Here is a 21,203-nt window from a genome sequence, read left to right as displayed (position 1 = left end):
AACCAAGTCCTCCCTGAAGGACCGAGGATGAGCCCCTGACTGAACTTTGGTCTACCTTTGGGTTGGCAGATTGGCCCTCCAGACTCTGTGGACCATATGGATTAGATCTCCACAATGGGAGCTTAAATGATGAACAGACACCTGCACTGTAGGCACCTCACTGGAGCTTCTCATGTTGGTGCTTTGGGATGGTGGAGCAACAGGATCTGTTTCATGGGCAGGGAGAAGTCTTCCTGTGGTTGCAGCTTTTAAAGATGGGTGTCAAGAATAGCTTTGATACTGTCTGGCAGTAGACAAGGTGGAAGCAGGAGACCTCTTGGTGTCCCTCTCAAGCCTGTTTTCTCAGATTCCTTGCAAGAAATACCACCCTCAGAGACAGGGTCTAAAAGTAGTTGGTGATCCAGGGTCATTTTCTGCACTGTGTCACAGGAAAAAGTACTTATTCTTAGTAACATCTTTTCTCTTGCAGTTTCAGGCTGTTCTGGGGCAAGGAGAACATCCTTTATTGCATGAATTCACATGCATTTCTATGTAGATATTAGCAGCCTTACCCCCTTCCATGAGCATCCTTCCCAACTCATCTCCACAGTCTGCAATCATAAGACAGACAGGGCATCATTTGTTTGCTAATTCTTTTTTCCGCTATGTAAACAAGATTTTTCAACAGAATCAATATTTTTACAGGCAGCACATGCTTTCATGGACTACTTTTTACCCTTCCCCCCCCCCCCCCCCCCCCCCCCTTCAAAGCATTCAAATGCCTACTAATGTCTTTAGGCAGAAAGGAGTGCGACTCCAGATTAATGGCTGAAGCACCTTGGCAAATGGTGGTGAACCCAAACCCTCCTTGGCCATAGGCAGACAACAGGGAGTGGGGCAGGAGTGGGGCAGCTCTCTGCTGGCCCTCAGGTAGCTGAACGTCTGCAGGGCAAGGAAAGCAAGACCCCAAAAGCCTGACACCCTTGTGATGTTGGGATTATGGGGTAAAACCATCCCCAAACGTGGAGGTTTTTGTCACTTCTGTGGCACTGGTTGGCAGTTATCCATCGCTGGAGAGGCGAGGTCTGTGTGTCAAGCAGTGCCATGGAGCAGACAGGAATTAAAGGTTGTTATTAGGCAAAATGCAGCTCCAGACTTTCCCCTGTGACCCAGCGCCTTTCGCCAATCAACGGGGAAATGGAGATGATCAGGGAGGAAAGCTTTGCTGAAGAAAACACGGGGAAAGAAATGGGCAGAGAGAGGGTTTAAAGGGAAAAAATTAAGAGCTTGAGTAGGAGGTCAGGACTGTGGCAGAGATCTCACGGCCCAGAAGCCTGCACTTGTCTCTGAACATGGAGAGGCAACGCATCTCCGCTTGCTGCTAATGGGGTGATATTTGGTCTGCCGAGCCAGTGTGTGCTGGCATTCAAATTGCTCCAATTTAGTCGCTGGCAGGTGTCAGAGCGGTGGCCCCGAGTGCGGCTCGCCGGCTGACTTACCGCATCTACTTCTCATTTCGCTCCTGACCACTTCCTTCACCTCTTCCTCCTGTGCCGTGGGGGGAAAACAGAGGTTAGCAGCGATTTTCTACTCCAGCATCACCTCCCTCTACTCTGAGCTCCATCCCAACTCTGCTTGCCCCACCGGAGGTGGCCTCTGGTAAAACCACCTCAGCCTGGGTGTGCTGAGATCAGAGACGTACATTTGGGGTCACAGGAACCTCGGTTCAAGATTTGTAGCTCATCAGGGAAATTATTCCCTTTGCAAATTCACGGCCATCCTGTAGCCAGCTCCTCTTACCACGAGAAGCTGGGATCCCCAGACCAATGTGAGGATCATGGTACACCTTAAGCCCCGGATGGCTTTCCAGTGAGTCTCTCCACCCTATTGGCATTGTCCCTGAAGCCATGGTCTCTAAGATGTCCCTTACCTCTGAGAAGCTTCATCAACCCACCTGCATCCATGCAAAGGGGCTGCTCAAATCATGCTGCAGGCTTGACCCATGGAGATTGGCTGTAGCGTCAGATTTAGATGAGATGTAGCTGCACCTCATTTTCTTTTTCTCCTCTATCTTTTTACCAGCTAATGATGTTCCCCACAGAGTGAGACATCTGGTCTCATGGATTTTGAGTCTGTCCCTCACCCTCGTGCCAGCCAGCTGCCACTGCTTCAGCTGAGCATCTTCCATGTCCAATAGCTGGTGTCCTACTGCACTTCATGTGGTCACTACCTCTTATCCCTCGTAGGATGACAGGTTTTGGGACACTTACTACATAGGGAGCCGGTCTCTTCAGTAACCCGCACATAGGGCACCCTTGCCTGTAACACCCATGCTATAACTAAATCTGCCTGGCCTCCACACACTGGAAAGATGGAAGTACCACATCGTATCAGTCAAGTGCCTCAAAACGTATTTGCCCAGGCAACAGGATGGAGACTCAAATGTTAGGGGAGCTGCAACAGGGATTTTGCCCTGATGCATGTGGGTCAACCACTCCTTCTTCTTCAGGATTTATGAACCCAGAAGAGCAGCTTTTGCAGTAATCTCAGCTCCCTAATTGCTTTGAAAATGGGACACATTTCTGTCTCCTGCTCTTTCTTTGTATTTATCAGCCTGGGGGTGTTGGCACTGATCCTATCTGCCAAGCACGAGTTTGAAGCATCACGGAGAGGATGGGAGAGGAGAAATATGCCCCATATGCCCCAGGCTCTGAGTTGTTGTTTGGACTTGGCATTGTAGAGCCCAGCACTGCTCCTGCTCTAGCCTGTGCACGTCTGACGTCTCTGGGTAATGGCCAACACTCTCATTTCCCAGATATTCTCTGAATGAATCTGTTTCTCAGCATTTCCCTCCTCCCCTACACCTCTTAGGGACAGTTTGCCCTATTTTCTCTATTCAGGCTTCTGTAATAGGATGTGATCTTGAGCTAAAGTACTCACAGAAAGACCAGGATCTCCCTTTTCTCCCTTCTGGCCAGCTGGACCATTTTCACCCTGTTAAAAACATTTAAGTCATTACAAAAGCTCTGTAGATTGACCATTAAATGTTCCAAGAATAAGTGCACCTTAGAGAGGAAAGGGTGCGCTAGGAAGGGAGATAGGGAAAAAGGCTCACGTGTTTTCCCATAAATTTTAGGGATGTCTGTGAGTAGCTCACTGAGCAGAAAGGAACGGACTCATCCATGTGCAAGGAAACAAGAACAGAAGTGTGTATCAGAGCGCTGGGTGCAGGCTCCCAGATTTTTTGGGATCTGGGAGCTCTGCTCTATCCAAACAATAAGGAAGTTACCGGCTATAATTTAAATCAGGTTTCTCTGCAGTTTATAAGAGACCACAAAGGCTGAGGTGGAGGCATGGAGAGGATCTGGCCTCCAGAGAACTCTGGGAACAAGACCACACAGAAGATTGCAACTGGGGTTCCAATCCAAGTGCTGAAAAGATGAAACACAGAGAGAGCTGAGGTTTGTCGACAGGGTTTTCTGCCTCCTGGGAGAAAACACTGTGAAAAACTTTCCGCTCGGAACCGGATTTGTTGATTAAAAATACTTAAAAATATTAAAGGAAAAGGAGCACAGGAAGAATGACCTAAATTAAAGCTGTGATGGTCATTTTTCTCAATCCATGCTCACTTCCAAGGGCTGGAGCGCAAGGAGAAATTGCATTACTCTTCACCAACACATGGAGCTAATGCAATGCCATCTCCTGATGCAAAATGCCCTTGAGTCAGTGTTGGCAGGATCCGCAGCGTGTAGGGACCGATCCAGAACATGGGCTGTAGGTTGGGATCTTGAGATGAAGCTTTTGTTTGTATACTCTGATGTGCATTAAAAGGCTGAGCATTGCCCCTCTGTACTGAAGTACTGCACTGAGTATTGTTTTACTCCTGGTTTACCATGGCAAGCACAACAGAGGATGTACTTCGCCAAAATATGGTGTTTTCCCAAAGAAGTCTTACATAAAACAACTGGTAGCCCACAGGGCTCACCGCAGTTGTCCCAGCTGGAGATGCCTTCAGGCAGAAGTGTAGGCAGCATTACCCGTGTCCAACGCCCGGTGCTTGGGAGTAAAATGCTCCCTGGGCTTTTGTTGTTGCAATATTTGGAGAGCCGAGAAATGAAACCTAGAACAGCCCCAATGCAGAGCTCTGCACTGCTCCAGGGTGATGAGGACCCTCATCAGGAGGGGAGACTGGCTCATCCCCATACTGACCGTTTCTCCTTTTCGCCCGTCCATGCCTGGGGGTCCCCTGAGGCAGAGCTGAGGTCTCCCTCTTTTCCCTCGTGGACCCTAGAGAGGAAGAGGAGAGCTCAGTTAGCAGTGCCCGAGCACCCTCCGGAGCTATCCCATGCCACCAGTTGGGGTTTTTCCCCTAAAGCCCAGTCTGGGCATCAGTAGGAGAAGATAGAGCTCTCTGGATTTCAGATACTCCCCAGATAGATCAGATGTGATGGGTTAGAGCCCTGAGCTTTGCCCCCTCTGCCCTGGGCAACCTCAAGGCGTTTCCTATGGTCCTTCCCTGCAGAAAGGATGGATGCTGCAGGGGCAGAAGGCAGATTTCTCTCTCTGACACTCTGTCTGTCCTGGCACTAATTTAAGAAACGGAGTCTCAGCGGGAGGAGAAGGGTTTGCAGACTGAGATAATATCCTCCCACATTAGAAATGAGGGTGGCCTCGCTGCTGCGGCTCAGACCCAGGGACTTTCTCTTTTAAGAAAAGACAAGTAACAGTGTGGGTGTAGAAAGTGACATCTCACAGTCTCTGCTTAATCAATGTCCAAACGAAAGCCATTCATTATCTCATACACAGCTTTCTGAGCATGCAGTGCTTGTAAATGCTAATTATAAAAACTTCCAGACTTTTTAAACATACATGAGGGGATCTCATGCTTTCAGCTCCTTCCTCCCTTCTGTGATTTTTTTGATACATTTTTCATTGCAAGGTACAGCCTGGGGAGCAAGGGAAAGAAGAATAATGTTGCTGCTATGGTCTGAAGATTGATCTAATCCATTTTTTTATTGTTCTGGAAGGGTCTTTCTACACCTGCACCCCTACAGGGGAAGGCTTGGGGGCAGCCCTTCCTACAACCACCCTGTCAGCAGTGAAGCACTGGGTGGGATTCAGCTGTAGCTGTAGGCTGCTGAACAATGCTGGACACCCAGAGCATCCTCTGTGGCTTTGTACCACGGAGCAGATTGCTCCAGGTCAAGCTTTTATCTGGTGACATCCCAGGACACAATGCAGATGTTCCACCTGACCATCAGCATAACGTGGACCTTGCTGCACCACCTGCATTTTCCCTTCCTTAATCACTTCTTCCCTAAGACTTACCACGCAGTGTTAGGAACTTTCTGTTTTGCGGCTCCAAAGAGCAGGGTACAGACTTTCCTGACATGTGATGCTCTTCCTCTGTGTGTGGGAAAAGCAGGTTAAGAATCACTAAAGCCTACATAGATACCTTTATGCCACCTACATCAGAAGTCCTATAAGTGGCTCTAGGATGGGGAGATCTTTGAGACCCAGGAGAGCTGATCTAATGAGGTCCAGACTCATTCAGACTTTCACACAAAATTGGGTCTGAATTGTCCTAACTTCTAATCTCAAAAGCTAAAGCAATTTTAGCCAGTGTTTCTCTACCAGCACAGTCCTGAACTGTCAGATGCAGACACACACGCATCAGCTAAATTCTCCATGCTATTGAATGTGCTTCTCTCTTGATGAAGGATAATCACAGGTGATTTGGTTTCAGATTATTTGGCTGAAATAATTCAGCGGGGCATGGCAAATTAAAGAAGAAAATAAGAAAATCCTGCCAGGGTCTCTACCTCCCTTCCTTGTTTTCTACACACATATATATACATATATATATATATATACGCACACATATGAGGATCGAGTTCTTACACATACTTACATATGAAGGGTGGAACATGGCACACCAGATATCTGCCAGACTCACAGGCTGGCAGGAGTTAAAACAGGGCTATCCTTGAGACAGCTTATGATAAATAGTTGGTCTTTCAGGTAGTTACCTAACTTAGGCTTTTGCTTTGCTCTTTATTCTTTCATGTTAATTTGTGTATTCTCTTGTCCAAGCCTGAAACTCAGCCAGTGCCACCAGTACAAACGAGAAAGGTATTTTCATTTCTAGTCCTCTTTCACTCAAAAAGTTCTTCGTTACTTAATGGATGCTGTCCAAGGGCAAGTGATTAGCATTAATCTCTACCATCATCCCTCCGCATTGTGTTGGCAGCAGCAAGACACTCTTCATTACCATAGATTCTGGGGGCAGCATGTTCCTGCTCATAAACAGTATTAGCATGTCTCATTTCCAAGTCTTTTTGTTACATTTCAAAAGGTGCCCAGCATGTCTTGCATGCAAAGACACTTATTAAGTATGGCCCACAAATGGGGTCTGAAAGCCACCAGCTCCTTCCGAAACCTTGGCATCCTGCTCCCCAGATAATTAGCAACAGGAGGGGTGTACTTGATGCCCTGTTAACTTGAAATTAGCAGCCTTCCTTTCTTCACTGAGAGGTCACATCTTACACTGCAGATAAGAAAATAAAAGAGCAAAGCGAAAAAAAAATATCTGGTGGTAAATGCACCAAGAGATGAAGTTGACCAAGATCCCACAGAAAGACAGCAAACTTCACAGCCATCTCAACATGGGAGACCTCGGGTGCTGGCTTGTAAGAGGCAGGGAGATGTATGTGTACGTGGTGACATACGGGGACACATCTGGGGTGCTATGTCACATGAGGATGTGAGATGCAGATCTTACCAGGGTTTTATGGACCACTTGCTGCTCACCTGTGGCCCTGGTTCGCCCTGTGGCCCTTGAGGTCCATCTGGTCCAGTGACTCCAGTCTTCCCAGGCCATCCCATTTGTCCTTTGAAGCCTCTCAAGCCAGGAACTCCCTTGGCCCCCTGCGAATCACCGACAGAGAGTGGTTCAGAGCTTTTATCAAGCACAGGTGGTTTTAAAGACGGGCCGGTCAAATGTTACTCAAATACTTTCCTGATATTGGCAATTACGTTCTACTTTTTCTGCCGTTGTGCTATTCACAGATCATCAGTAAGATGGCAGAGATCACTTTAGCTTTGCTATCCACTTTTACTTGTTCAGAAGGGACCTCACTGCTTAGTGACATGGACACCCCCCCTCTCTGGGATGATGCTGAATAGCTTCTAATGCTCAACTCTCCTCTGTAAGCAGAGTTCTTTAGTCTGTAACCCTGGAAAAAACAATGAGTCCTCAGGGGGAGAAAGGGAGCTACCAAGAGCTGGCCTATAAATTTCCTACTCATTTGCACTACTGAGCTTTCTCCTGGAGCTGCTGTGGACAGAAAAGGCTCCCATTAAACACAGCAGAAGGAAAGACCTCCAGTCAGACCAACACCCAACCTTCAGCAGTGGCTGAAAGCAGATGTTTGTGGGAGAGGAGAAGAACAGGAGAGGAAGGCAGTATTTCCCCAGAAATAATGTCCCAGCCTCCAACCATTCGCAGCTCAGAGATTTAGTGGGGGTTGTTGACAAGAGAATTGTTTCACACAGATGACCATCAGGAGGTAAGGACCAGAAGAATTGACCTCAAGTCAGCTGGAGACCACGTGGTGGAGCTGAATGCATGAAGGGCCTGAGGGGCTGGAAAATACCAAAAGATTTGATGGAGGTTGTTGGCATTATTGTGTGTCTTTCTTTTTTTTGAAACTGTTTCTGTTTTTACTGAAAATCCAGTTTTTAACCCCATGGAAAAGTACAAATTTTAGGCTTTTTATTTTAGGGAAGGAAATGGAACATTAAGCAATGCAGAGAAGGAAGATCGGTTGGGAGTGATTAAGGTGGGCACTCCTCAGGGAGCTGAGAGCAGAGGCCAGGAGCAGGTCAGCTTGGACACCTTTCCCATTCCCATGGCCAACGTGCCCAGGAGGCAGCAGCATTATCTGCTTTTTCTGCCCCACAGCATCCCAGGCACCCCCTACCCTGGCCATGGCAATGTTGAATAATCTTGGACAAATAATCCCACTTGGAGGGTATGGATGGCTTTTTTCTCATACTAAGCAGGCACCCTCCTGGGGTTTTGTGCATTGGCAGAAGGTGAATTTAAGGAGACCTCCCTCTCCTGCCCTTTCCAACTGCAGTCCCAGCCTTAATGCTCCAGACAGTTGACATTTGCCCACGGGAAAGGGTACCTATGATGTAGAAAGTGTATAATTTTGTTAACTCGACCTGATGGATATGGGATTTATTCTTTTATAAATGGCAGCTCGATGCAGTCTGGCGAGCACTAACCTTTTCTCCTTTCTCCCCAGGAATCCCCGAGGCACCATCGTCCCCTGATGCTCCCTGTTCACCCTGGAAGGAGCCGAGATAAAATCACGGCCAGTGCGGACTTGGCAAGGTTGCAATTTGCTGAATGAACTGACTCTTCTTCAGATTACGATATCATTTACTGAGTGTGACCCAGCAGGGTCTCTCGCCCTGCACATTGGTGGTACTCAATGCACATTGGTGGTACTCAAGGAGACTGAAAGAAATGTCGTTATAAAACCCCATTACTCGACACATGTAATAGTGCCTGTGGAGCATCCAGGCTGGGGTGGATGAACCCATCTGAGTCTTGCAGAGGTGAGGGAAGAGGTCCCCACACAAGATGTCCAAGCATCTTCACGCAGATCTATGCTGGTTTATGGGAACAGATTCAGAATAACCCCATTTGTGCCCTCGGAAAGAAAGAATCACAGTGCAGAGGTGGATTTACAGCATCTGCAAAGCCTTTAGGAAGTCTCCTAGGCAGATGCATAATTTAGATATTTACCTTTGGTCCATATGATCCATCTGATCCTGGGATTCCTGGTTTTCCAGGACTGCCAATTTCTCCCTGTGGGTGAAAAAGCAGTGGATGGGCTGTAAGCCCATGCAACCCCTAAAACATTGGGAAAACTGGCTCCAAAATGGCAAGGTAAGTGGTACTTGAGGGAGGAATGTATTGCCGCTCCTGGCAACAGAAAGCCAAAGTATAGGCAAAGTCCTACTTCAGACCAGTATAAATGTTAGACTGCCCCGACTCCAAGACAGCCTACATGAAAGTAGGTGGGAAATTCACTGAACAGTACTTCATTTACCCAATAGGCCAGGCTGCTGATGAAGGAAAATATTAATAACAACAACAATAACAACATATCCCATTGGCTCAGCTATCAACGGCTCCCTTACTTCTTATCAAGCTTTTCAAAACCCTTCATAAAAAGACCATTAAGGGTCATTACGCCTGTTTATAGAGGAAGGACCAATGGTGCTGACAAGCGGAGCGATGTGCCCAGCAGTAATTGCAAATCGAGTTCAGGCAGTTGCTAAGCCACAGACCTGGAAGGTATTTGGGCAGGCTCTGTTTTTTTGTTGCTTTTTTTTTTTTTTATCCTAGACTATCAGAAAGTTCCCTGCAAGCCTTAAAACCTCCCCATCCGTGGCTCCCTGCTGTGTGTGGCCCTGTGCCACCGAGAGGGAATTCTTCTGGAGTTACGGTGGCTTCTTCATGATAATGCTATCCTGGGGATGAGTGGGAAACACTGCTGGAAATGGGGCAGCCAGAGCAGGATAGAAAGCTGGGTTGAGCTCACCTTGATACCCTCAGCTCCGGGAGCACCAGTGCGTCCTGGGAGCCCTCGTAAGCCCTGAGGATAAAGCAGATCATGGGCTTTGGTGGTAAATCAAAGTGAGGACAGGAAGGAAGAATGCTGGTGTGCACACGGATAGCCCTGGTGCAGGGCTACAAGCTCTTCCCTTGCCCACAGCATTTTTCCCCATCAGTCCCACTACAGCCTTGTTCTTGTCCTCTCTTCTCCCAAACTTATTTCACAGAATCATGGAATGTTTCACAGAATTACATCATCTTGTCCAACCCACCTGCCCGAGCAGGGCCGCCTAAAGCTGGTTGACCAAGACCATGCCCACACTGCTTTTGAATATGTCCAAGGGTGGCGATTTCACAGGATCTCACCCATTTCCTACCTTTGTTCCTTTCTGCCCATTGTCGCCAGTGGTTCCAGGATCACCTTTCTCTCCCTACATAAAAAAAAATAGATGAACATACCATGTTCAGCCTGAAAGGCTAAGAATACAGCCCTGGTGATAGCATCACCTGGCATTTATATTGTGCTTTTAACCATCAGAGGCTCCTTGAAAATTTGCAGATGATGGTCACCTTGCTGCTAGAAATGCAGCCACCTCTGGCATGGGACAAGGAACGACTTTGCAGAAGATGGGTGGTTGCAACAGGGCTGCTAGAGAAGTGGGACAAAATGCTGTGATGAGTTGCCACAGGGTCTGTAGCTTACACTGGGCAATGTTTGAAAATGACCCATGGGGATCTGTGTGTTGGAGTGAATGTTACTGAGGCTCGGGAGCTAATGGAGCGGCAATAATCATGAGGACCTGCGCTGTGGAGATGTTAGATGGTCTCCCTCAGCTCTTGTGTTGTTCGCTGCCCCTGGAAATTGAGTTTGTCATTCAAAGTCTGCATCCTTCAGCATTACTGGAATGATTTAGAGGATGTTCATTAATTTCAGTGAGGTCTTCCTTTTCTGCTCCCTCTCAAAATCTTCTGCTGTTTTTTTTATTCTCTCATGAGATAACAAAAGAGGAAAACCACCATCAGATTTCAGCTTGTTTCCAGAAAGTAAAGTGAAGGCATGTTCCCACTGAGCATCACTTTGGAGATATGTTTCCAGTAAGAAAGGGCCGAACCTCATCCATGTGCCAGACCTTATTTGAGGGCAAGGAAGGCATCCTGTCATGACAGAGAACCAGCTCATCCCAGGAAACTGAGGTTCATTATGGCTTTAGCAAATGATTGCTTTGTTTCCTGCTCTCTCCATCAGGCAGGTCAGCATCGAGGAGAACTGGACTTAATACAAGAAGGAACTTGAAATGTGGGCCTTGTTAAGCAACAAAAGAAAATTCGCACTGAAAAACATGGGAAAACTTAGAAGACATTGACAGATTCTCTGCTGGCATCCAGAGACTGGCACCTCCTAAAAATCGGGTCGGGATGTTCATTAGAGACTTCTGCAGGAGGTTTAGGGAGTGATTTCGTCTCTCTTTTGGAAAGACTCACTCTGAGCAAGAACCTGGCTCCAGCAATGAGCCATGCAGGGTGTGAGAGCAGAAACGAACTTCAGGTTGAAAAAGGCACAGAGCCTCTTTCTATCTGCCAAACAAACCATTTGCTTTTCCACTACTCACCGGCTTCCCCCTCTGCCCCTGAAGACCTCTATCGCCTTTGGCTCCCTTATTGCCATTCTTCCCATCAAGACCTGCTGCACCCTGCCAGAAAGAGGAGAAATATTAATTTCTGCGTCAGCTCTTGCAGGGAGGTGGCTGAGGACAGTCATCAGTGTGGAGATGCAATAGTAAGAGCCCAAAACAGTAAGAGGTCAGAAGCTACCCTAATACTAGCACTGAGACCTGAGGTTGGGATTTAGCATCCATTCCTCATTGGCTTGCAAGCCACTGGCAACCTCAGAGTTGATTTATTTATAATTACAGCTTGGGAAATAGAAGCACACGGCAGTCTCAGAGCAGTCCTGGGCCAAGAATGTTGAGGTGGTGATGGCTGTGGTCGAAACTAGGAAAATAGGAGCAAGGGTATTAAGGAGGCAGCATCACACTGCAAGTGACTTCGAGAGATGCACACAACCCTGGGCACTGCGTCTGCAGCTGCAGATCCACTCAGCTGAGGAAAGCAGTGCTGGGTACTGAAATTTGGCTTGGGGAATGAGTAGGTCCAGGCACGGGATTGCTCACAGGTGCAGGTCAGAGGAGATCTCCCATCTGGGGAGTTGAGAGCCAAAAGAGAGATAAAGCCCAGACTTGTAAGCAATGCTGGGCAGAGGTGCTCCTCCAGGAAGACATCTTTCTGGCACATTTTGGAGGTTCTCAGCTTGTGGAGCCACTTTGCAGCTCAGCTCAGTGTGGGACACCTGAGTCACCTCCAGCATTGGAGCCACCTTGCATGGGGTCTCCCACTGTTTCAACAGCAAACTAAAAGTTACTAGAAATTTCCCTCCCCCCCCCCCCCCCCCTTTTTTTTTTTTCACAAGGCTGCCACAGTCTACTCATCCATTCTGGCCAATTTCGACTGCAGTTTTCAGAACTTGTGTGTGAGATGAAATCGGATTTATCCCCACTTGAGACACTGATTGCACAGGGCTCAGCTCACTCAGAGGAGAATGAATTGGCTGTTTAAGCAGATCAGGAGCTGAACAAGTGGCATTCTCTACTTGGAATTAATTTGCAGCAGGTAGTTGAAAGGAAACATTTATTAAAAAAAAAAAATCAGCCACCAGATGCGCGTGCCAAGCAGACTCATCACCTCTCCATTTACTCCTCCTCTCAGTGACGAACGGACACTTCAGACATGATCATGGTGACAAGCAAACATCCCAGAGACACACAGGTGGGACGGTATTGTCCCTGATGGTGGGTCAGACTGTTACCTTTTCATTCCCAGATATAAAAATACAGCTCCTTCTCTGGGAAACATGTTTTTTCAAACCGCGTCCCAAGCCTCATCTTATTTTACATTTCAGAGTAAAAGGAGTATTTGAGAGCTGACCACGCGCTCCTCCGTGGCTCTGCCAGTCACATCCGGATCAGGTAAAGACCACGTTCCTCAAGCACTGCCTACACTATCAAGCACAAACAGCTCATGCAAGCTCTTTATTTACTAGTAACTATTTACTGACACGATCAATATAAAGTTCCGTCTGAGGCAGTAAATGGACCATAAAACCCCCAGCTAACTGGAGTTTGTCTGTTTGCTAGGACAGATTGCTTGCTTGGAGGGTAATAAACCTTTTGATTTGATGGTTAAATCTCACAAGCCCAGGAGACCTTCAAGTGCCTGGCGTTTTTGAGATAGCTTTAAACTGGGTACAGATCCATCTGGCCAGGGATTTATACACCTGTATCCAAGGGGATGGGCTAAAAACCTTATTCTTGAGGACTGCCTAATCCTGAAGGAACCTGACACTAGTTAGAGGTTTCCCAATTAGCTTTAATATTTTTCTTAGTTGTCCTTAGTGTCTCCTGTGTCAGAGAGAGACCTTTCTTTGTTTTCTTGTGCTACCCCATCTGCCCATGTCCAACTCTCAACACTTCTGTCTCCCTTCAAGCACAAGATGCTTCTTGCCTGGTCTTGGCCTGAAAGAAGCCCAAATGGCTTTAGGAAGAGTTAAGCTCACAGTATGTGTGTGTAGGCTGAAAGGTAGCTGGGTCTAAGTCATGCCTACTTGGTCCAGCAAACATAAGCAAGTTTTTGACCTAGGTCTTATCTCACTGTATGTGAACTCCTACTCATCATGGGCGGAAGAGACTTTGTTGTGTGCGCTAGAAGGTTTATAATAAGGCTTGGACATGACAGCAGGTCTGTCCCTGCTTCAGCTGGAGGCAGAAAAAAGTCGGAGAGTTGATACTTTTTAACGCCATCTGCATCCAGGACAAAAAGATGATGGAATAGGAGAAAAGAAAAAAAAAAGAGAGGAAGAGGAAAACATTTGAGCAGTAGGCAAGGGAAAGAAGCTAAATGGAAATTTGTTCCTTTGGATTTGCATTCTGTGTTCTGCCAGGCAAACAAAGGCTGGGCAATAAAAGCTAGTAAAATGGCAGTTTAAAGGCAATTACTGGTGGACTACTGGAAATGGCTCTTGCTGTTTCGTTCTGTTATTGAAGTGTTGCTGGAACAGGCTTCATTTAACTGCAAAGACATCAGGTACCACAAAGGCACAGCAATGCAGAGGCTTAGTCATAAGTCCTGAGCGCTGGCTATGACGCAAAGGCATCTTTGAGCAGCTGAGGATCTCTGCTTCCAGGCACGAATTCCCGTGAAGCTTTGGGCTGGAGCCAAGGAGAAGACTGCCTTGTCTTCAGGCTTATTGTTTACACTCAGGTGAACGAGCTGGGCAATTAGCTGGGTCACCCTGGGAAAGTGTGAGCCCCATCAGCAGAAACATTGCCCCAGTGGCATGCCCCAAAAGGATCAATCTTGTCTGAAGACACACATCAAAGGGGTAATGAATTTCTAAACCATGGTGTAGGCTGCAACCTCTGCTAAAAGGTTTCCCACCTCCTTGGCTTTAGTGCTCATTATTTGATGGGATGATGCATGTAAAGTAGCTGGGAGTCTCAGCCTCTGAGTTTCATTTGTGTTTTTATCCCTTCCCTGCTGTGTCTTCTGGTTAGACTGTCCTGCCTGCAATTATTTGCTGCTGTCCTGAGCATTCTTCCCCAAAAAATCCTTTCTTGGTGTGGGGGCTGCCACTGGTCCTCACAGCCTTAATGAGCATTCGCTCTCAGGCATTACATCTCAGAGATAGGTCAGCCTGGTACCCTGCTTCAGAGACTCCAAGGTACCTTGGGCAGAGATTTCCACTTGTGGCCAGAAGATCTGTCTGACTGACATCCCTTTGACCAGCCTGGACTCATCAGAAATGCCCAGGACATATCAGGGTACCCTCCCAGGGCAATAACATCTCAGGAGATGGCTTTTTCCACTCTGAGTGGCCAAGGGCACCTCCTGTCAGGCTCAGAGCAGCGCCCCACACTCCACCTTTCCTCTCCTCTGGCTTGAAATGGCCCACTGCTCAGCAGGCAGGAGAAACAGGATGCCATATAGATTCACCTAAGCCCCCACGCAGCCGATGAAGGGAGGTAGGGCTCGCTTGTCTATACCTCTTCAGAGCTGTCTACACACCACTCTTATCTATATAGAGCACTTGTGCTCTTAATATCTACGGTAAAGTCAAGTTCCTGCTTATAACCATTCCCATGCCTACCATGCTCTGGGTTATGGGGCCTTGGTTACCATTTAGTTTTCAGACCCTGCAGAGTGCTGTCTGGTTTTGAGTGTGTGACAATGGCAAAAGAGTGTCCTTTAGCCTTCCGTTAGCCGTCCTGGACTGGTCATATTTGGCATCTGATTATCCCAGTGTTAACCAGAATCCCTGACTTGCTCTCACTTACTTGCTTGGTCTTCAGGCGTATGGCTTCGATTTCATGCCTTGCAAACTCCATTGCTCTCAACTATCAGCATGGACGTAAAAATGCAGGATCTCTCCCATCCTTCCCACCACTCACATTCTGGTGGCTCTGCTCCAACGCGGCATTGACAGATGTTCTCTGGCAAATCTAGTCACAAGCGCTGAAGAATGAAGCCCATCAGAAACGGTTCAGAGAACAAAAGCAGGAGGTCCAAGGAATTTGGTGGGTCTCCCCACCTCCAGGCAAGTTGCAGCAGGACGCCCTGGGAATAAGCACATGGCTGTCTGGATGGTGTTACCACAGAGCCTAAATTCCTCAGTTATAGGGCAAGGCTGCTGGCAAATGTAGAGTCCCGCTCACAAGAGGAGGTAAAGAACGTCTCTGAGCTCCAACTTGTACACCTAGTGAGGAGGACTGCAAACCAGGATGGAGAGGGCCAAGGGACACTGGTAATTGTAAATCCTGGAAACCCAAAATAGCGTGCAATGGCAAGAGAGGGCTATTCAGAATAGAGTTTTAGGGAGAATAATCTTAGAATCATAGAATGATTTGGGTTGGAAGGGACCCTATAATGGGTTAATCTGCCAGTTTATTAATGCACAAAGCATGGGAAATGAAGAAGAGGAGCTGAAAGCCTTCATGTATTCATGATGAAGATTGCAACTTAATAGGCATAACGCAGACTCCAATCTTAATATAAAAGGATGAAGCACGGCAGAAATATCAATGTAAAAGAATACAGTACTTTTAGAAAAGACAAAAAAGGAGGAGGAGGAGTTGTCTTAAATATGAAAATTACACTCATTTGCCTTGACATCTATTTGTAAAGTCAACTATATCCATTGAAATTCTCCAGGCAATGATTACACAGTGAAGATACAAATGCCGTCACTTGGTTGGGAACTGCTACAGATCACCAGATCAAAACAGTAAATGGATGAGACTTTTTACAAGCTGCTTAAATTACTCAGAGTGAATTCAGCAGGACAGAAAGGGACCAGCAAGTTTTTGCAATGAGTTGGTGGCAATTTGTGGATACGAAAGATGGAATTAGAGGGAGTTGAAGGAAAATGAGAACCGCTAGCCATTACCTTTAAGACTTTGCGTTGGACAGATTGGGTACAGGTAGACTGGACCAAGTAGCATTTGCCTTCAAGAAAAGGGGAGACGAGGACTTGGGGAATGATACATGAGACAGCCTAGCCTACTTCTCCAGAATAACTCAGGGGAAAAATAATCAAAGTGTCTGTGAGCACTTAGAAGATAAAGTGAAACCTGGGCTTGTGAAGAACAAGTCACATCAGTGTGTTGCCTCCTTACACGGGTGTCTGAAATAGATGACGTGAAGCACGCTCTAAAAGTACCCTAAAGCTGCCAATAAACCAAGTCTGAGCATGGCTTGCTCAGATGTGGAAAATGAACACTGCAGACATCTAACCTGAGGTCAGATGAATTTCACCCGGGACGCCGTATATCACGGCGCTTACAACAAGGCTCCAGCTCCGATCTGACTTCTGCAATTTTAGAAATCTAATGAAGGACCAAAACCAAGATGTTATCTCAGTCTAGCTCCAAGCACAGCACAGATAGCATTAGCCTGCACCAGCAGAATCCCTAAATAGTTCCACATGAAAGATTACTTAGATTTCCTCAAATATTGACTGACAAGATACCTCTGTCTGGTAGTTAACTGTATTATGTGCCGATTCCTGTGGGTGCCAGTAGAAACCAGCACCTCATCCAGCCATGACTGGATGGTTGCTGGCCAGGGTGGTGGAGTCCAGCTGTTCACAGAATCACAGAATCACAGAATGTTAGGGGTTGGAAGGGACCTCTGTGGGTCATCTAGTCCAACCCTCCTGCCGAAACAGGGTCACCCAGAGCAGGCTGCACAGGACCTTGTCCAGGTGGGTCTTGAATATCTCCAGAGAAGGAGACTCCACCACCTCCCTGGGCAGCCTGTTCCAGGGCTCCGTCACCCTCAGAGGGAAGAAGTTCTTCCTCATGTTCATCTGGAGCTTCCTCTGCTTCAGTTTGTGCCCGTTGCCCCTTGTCCTGTTGCTGGGCACTACTGAAAAGAGTTTGCCCCCATCCTCCTGACCCCCACTCTTCAGATATTTGTAAGCATTTATAAGGTCCCCTCGCAGCCTTCTCTTCTTCAGGCTAAACAAGCCCAGCTCCCTCAGCCTTTCCTTGTAGGAGAGATGTTCCAGTCCCCTCACCATCCTGGTAGCCCTCTGCTGGACTCTCTCCAGTAGCTCCTCATCTTTCTTGAACTGGGGAGCCCAGAACTGGACAGAGTACTCCAGACGGGGCCTGTTATTCCTTTACACTCAGCAGCCTCAACAAACGTCTTTGCTCTACTCCTGCACTACTACTGCTTGTCACCTGCAGAGCCAGGTGCTCGCTACAAAGCAATTTCAAAAATGCACTCGATCCAATGCCTACGTGCGGTGATTCCAGATTCTGAGGTCTTACAGCACATTATGGACCCATCTCTTTGGCAAAGTGCTCGGAAGGTTGTTTACAATTAGGAAGGGGTTGAAATACTTAATTGAATGAGGGCTTCTTTCTCAGCAAGCAATTACCGGTCTGGCTTACGGGTTTGTAAATAGTTACACAGCCGTGACCAGTAATCAGCGGGCAGCGCTGAATGGCTGTGGAGCCTTCACATCAATAGATAGTTGCTAAGAATCGCCCACTCACACACAACCAGGCATAACTGGGGAATAGGTTAAGAAAATACTGGTATTTCTTATTACAATAAAACAATTAAACATGCTCGTATTTCTATGACCTAAGAAAAACTCCCAGTCACCTTTTAGTGTTCCCTCCCCTCCTATTTCTTCATTTACAAGATGAAAAGAAATCAGCAGGACTTTTTTTCACTTTGGACAACCTTGGAGACCATTATTTCACTTGGGGTTTCTTTCAGGGGAAACACTGAAGTTCAAAGGCATGTAAACAATTTTGCAAACCAAAATTGTTTTTCTTTTTTTTTTTTCCCAGTTGAATTTGTCAGGAAACAGGGTGAACTCAGAGATTATCCAGGTCCTCCAGCATAACTGTTTTCCCTCTGCCCAGCAGCATGCACCCACTGAGTGCTGAGAATGGCCACTTGTAATCCAGTCTCTCAAGGATGTCTACATTTCTCATGGGATATACAACCTATAGCCACAATTCTTAAGTCATTTCAACATGAAACATCATCTGTTCATGTCTGGCAATGCCCTCAAATACACTAAAGGCATTAAAAAATAATAAATGCATATTTCATGTGTTCTTTGATGCAAAATGCAACATCCTATTAAAACATACCTCTGGCTGTGATCCCCCCTGCCCACAGCTGGTTTTCCAGCAAAGCCTTTGAACGTGGCTTTGTGGAGCAGCACCAAGCCAACATTGCCTCATCCCACCGCATGACCCACACACATGGCTGTGGGGAGAGGACCAGCAGCACAAGACCAGATTTGCACTCGAGACTCGCAAAGGCAGAGAAACACGCTCCAACTCACAGCAGAGCCCGGCAAGCCTGGTTCTCCCGGCTCCCCCTGCAAGGAAAGCAGTGATGAGTTACCATGGGGAAGACCTGTGGAAGAGGAGACAAGGGGACCCCTCAGTAGCAGAAGTTGGAGGGGGCAGGTAGGATCCCCCAAACATCTCAGCTGGACAACTGAATGGAGCTCTACATCTCCACTGACTGTAACTGGAGCTTAGACAGCCATTCACAACTCATGCCTAAATATTCATAGAATCATAGAATGGTTTGGGTTGGAAGGGACCTTAAAGATCATCTAGTGCTGACTCCCCTGCCATGGGCAGGGACATCTTCCACCAGCCCAGGGTGCTCAGAGCTCCATCCAACCTGGCCTTGAACACTGCCAGGGAGGGGGCAGCCACAGCTTCTCTGGGCAATCTGCGCCAGGGCCTCATCGCCCTCACAGGGAAGAATATAAATTTAAAACCATGACCCCTTGTCCTATCACTCCATGTGCTTGTCGCAAGCCCCTCTCCAGCAGAGGGGTTCCAGCCCTTGCATCATTGCTGGGGCCTCCTGTGGCCCCACTCCCACAGCTCCAGCTCTGTCCTGTGCTGAGGGCTCCGGAGCTGGACGCAGGACTCCCGGGGGGGTCTCAGCAGAGCAGGGCAGAGGGGCAGAATCCCCTCCCTCACCCTGTGCCCACGCTGCTGGGGATGCAGGCCAGGGCACGGTTGGCCTGCTGGGCTGCCAGCGCACATTGGTGGGTCACATTCAGCTTGAAATATTGACATTTCAGTGAGTCATTGTGGACTATTTTAGCCCAGGAGAGATGCCAGGGCACTCTGCTGCTTTACAAAATGGGAGAAACCTTTAGGGCTCTCCTGGAAAAGCGCAGCTACTTCTGTTTTCTGGTAGCCCCATAACATTTCAATCAATCAGCAATGTTGGAGAGGGAATGGAGAATGACATTCTGTGAGAAAACTATGAAGGGATTTTACATATCAGTTCTTGCAGAGGATGCCTCAACATGGGTGCTCACTGTACTCACCTTCTGTCCCACCGGTCCTCTTGTTCCAAAAAGCCCCATCACTCCCTTGGACCCAGCTTCACCTTTGACTCCCTAAAATTTTAAAATACCTGTCAAATAGATTTTAAGTACCTGCTGATCTTGAAGTGACCCTCCCCGAGAGAGACCAGTAGAAGAACCCATGGAGATGGCAGAGAGGATGCCAAAAAGCACCATTTCTGTAGCAGACTTCAGCCCCAGTGTGCCCAAAAGTCTGCATGGCAGCCTGTGCTAGGGAAGAAAGCCACCAATTGCAGAATGACTTGGCAGAAACGTCAGTGAACTGTCCTGTAAAAGAGTTAGTTCCCAGTGATGGGGATTGAAGAAAAACAAGCAGAAGGGGTCTCAAAGCCTCTGGATGAGCTGCCTCCATGCAAACACTTAAGTATAAGACTCTGCTGGACTTACTGGTGGTGGAGATACTACTTTGGGGCTCCATCCAAAGTCACTCAGATATTTGACCAAGAGGTGTTCTTGCTTTAGGGGATGCTTACGTATTATTTTCTTTATTAGAAAGCAATCTGACAAATATCACATATATATTTTAATCTGTCTTAAAAATAAAAAGGTATCACCCGTGGTAGGTTCTCCATCGGTTTCCTGTACAATCACCAGGGACCTCATGAGTGCAATCAGTCATGGTAAGGACAAAATTTCTCCCTTCACAAGGGAGATATCCCCACTGGGTCAGGCAATTCCCACCCTGAACTACGCTGATTATTCAGGTCCCCATGGGAAATAACAGGAGATGGATGTCTGTCTAGCTCAGACAGGGGTGCTGCTGTTGTAGATACTTATATTTATTCAGCAAAATCTCTGTCCTGGATCAGACTTCTGGAGCAAAAAGCATTAACATAATATGAAAATAGGTATGATTAGTACATGGAGATTTAGTCTGTGACAGTCTGAGAGTGGGAGAGTTACGTGGTGATGGGTTGAGACCTGAGACCTCCACAGGATGCTCTCAAAGAGCAAAGGCAGACGAAGGAGCAGGCAACTCGTTCTGCCACCACTCGGGACAGCCCTGTGTGAGGAACAGGAACAGAGGAGCCAAGCAAGCCTTAGCAACAACGTCACAAGAGCTTCAGGGTTTGAAGTAGCACAGCCAGCTCTTGGAGGGACTTTTACAGTGCTGCAGTATTTTTCTCCAGAGTAACCTTTTGCTGCAGATACGGTCCCCAAACCACAGACGTGACACCTGGTAAACCAGATGTGTATCACGTTCCCAAACCCCAGCCTAGCACCTTCCTCTCCCTTTCTGTGGTTAAGAGCTGGACATGTGTGTTCTCGCACTGTGTTTTCTAGCAGGCATGTGGGAAGGGAGATACTGGTCCCTTCCTCACACAACCAGTGACCTCTTGCTGTCTCTCTCAGTCACATCAGGAAGTTCATACCTTTTCTCCTACAGGCCCATCCTCTCCCTTCTCGCCTTTGTCTCCATCAAAACCTGGCAGGCCCTGTTCACCCTGAAAGGTAAGACAGAAATTAGCGGATTGTGCCTCTCTCCTGGAAGGACTCAGCTCTCAGCCACTGGCTTTGGACCAAAGTTCTGGTTCTCAGTGCTTATCCCAAGCTGTGCTCAGTGCTGATGTCACCAACAGTGGGGAAGGGAAAACTTAAAAAGTCAATAAGAGTTAA

At 47.4% G+C, this 21,203-nt stretch overlaps 1 protein-coding gene across 1 annotated transcript in view; it reads right to left on the bottom strand.

Moving 5' to 3' along the window:
• The window catches only part of LOC142362173 (uncharacterized), a 137,726-nt gene that overhangs the window by 7,749 nt on the left and 108,774 nt on the right, over window positions 1–21,203 (bottom strand). The window contains exons 69-81 of the mRNA XM_075428237.1: window positions 20,960–21,031; window positions 19,548–19,619; window positions 18,534–18,569; window positions 11,224–11,304; window positions 9,991–10,044; window positions 9,600–9,653; window positions 8,798–8,860; window positions 8,272–8,334; window positions 6,790–6,906; window positions 4,189–4,266; window positions 2,920–2,973; window positions 1,479–1,527; window positions 552–590 (exon numbers count right to left, since the gene is read on the bottom strand). Coding sequence (XP_075284352.1) covers window positions 552–590; window positions 1,479–1,527; window positions 2,920–2,973; window positions 4,189–4,266; window positions 6,790–6,906; window positions 8,272–8,334; window positions 8,798–8,860; window positions 9,600–9,653; window positions 9,991–10,044; window positions 11,224–11,304; window positions 18,534–18,569; window positions 19,548–19,619; window positions 20,960–21,031 — 832 coding nt within the window. The remainder of the gene's footprint in view (window positions 1–551; window positions 591–1,478; window positions 1,528–2,919; window positions 2,974–4,188; window positions 4,267–6,789; window positions 6,907–8,271; window positions 8,335–8,797; window positions 8,861–9,599; window positions 9,654–9,990; window positions 10,045–11,223; window positions 11,305–18,533; window positions 18,570–19,547; window positions 19,620–20,959; window positions 21,032–21,203) is intronic.

The sequence above is a fragment of the Opisthocomus hoazin genome, chromosome 8 (genome assembly GCF_030867145.1).
Source record: "Opisthocomus hoazin isolate bOpiHoa1 chromosome 8, bOpiHoa1.hap1, whole genome shotgun sequence".
Classification (NCBI taxonomy): domain Eukaryota; kingdom Metazoa; phylum Chordata; class Aves; order Opisthocomiformes; family Opisthocomidae; genus Opisthocomus; species Opisthocomus hoazin.
This window is presented reverse-complemented; position numbering and strand designations above follow the sequence as displayed.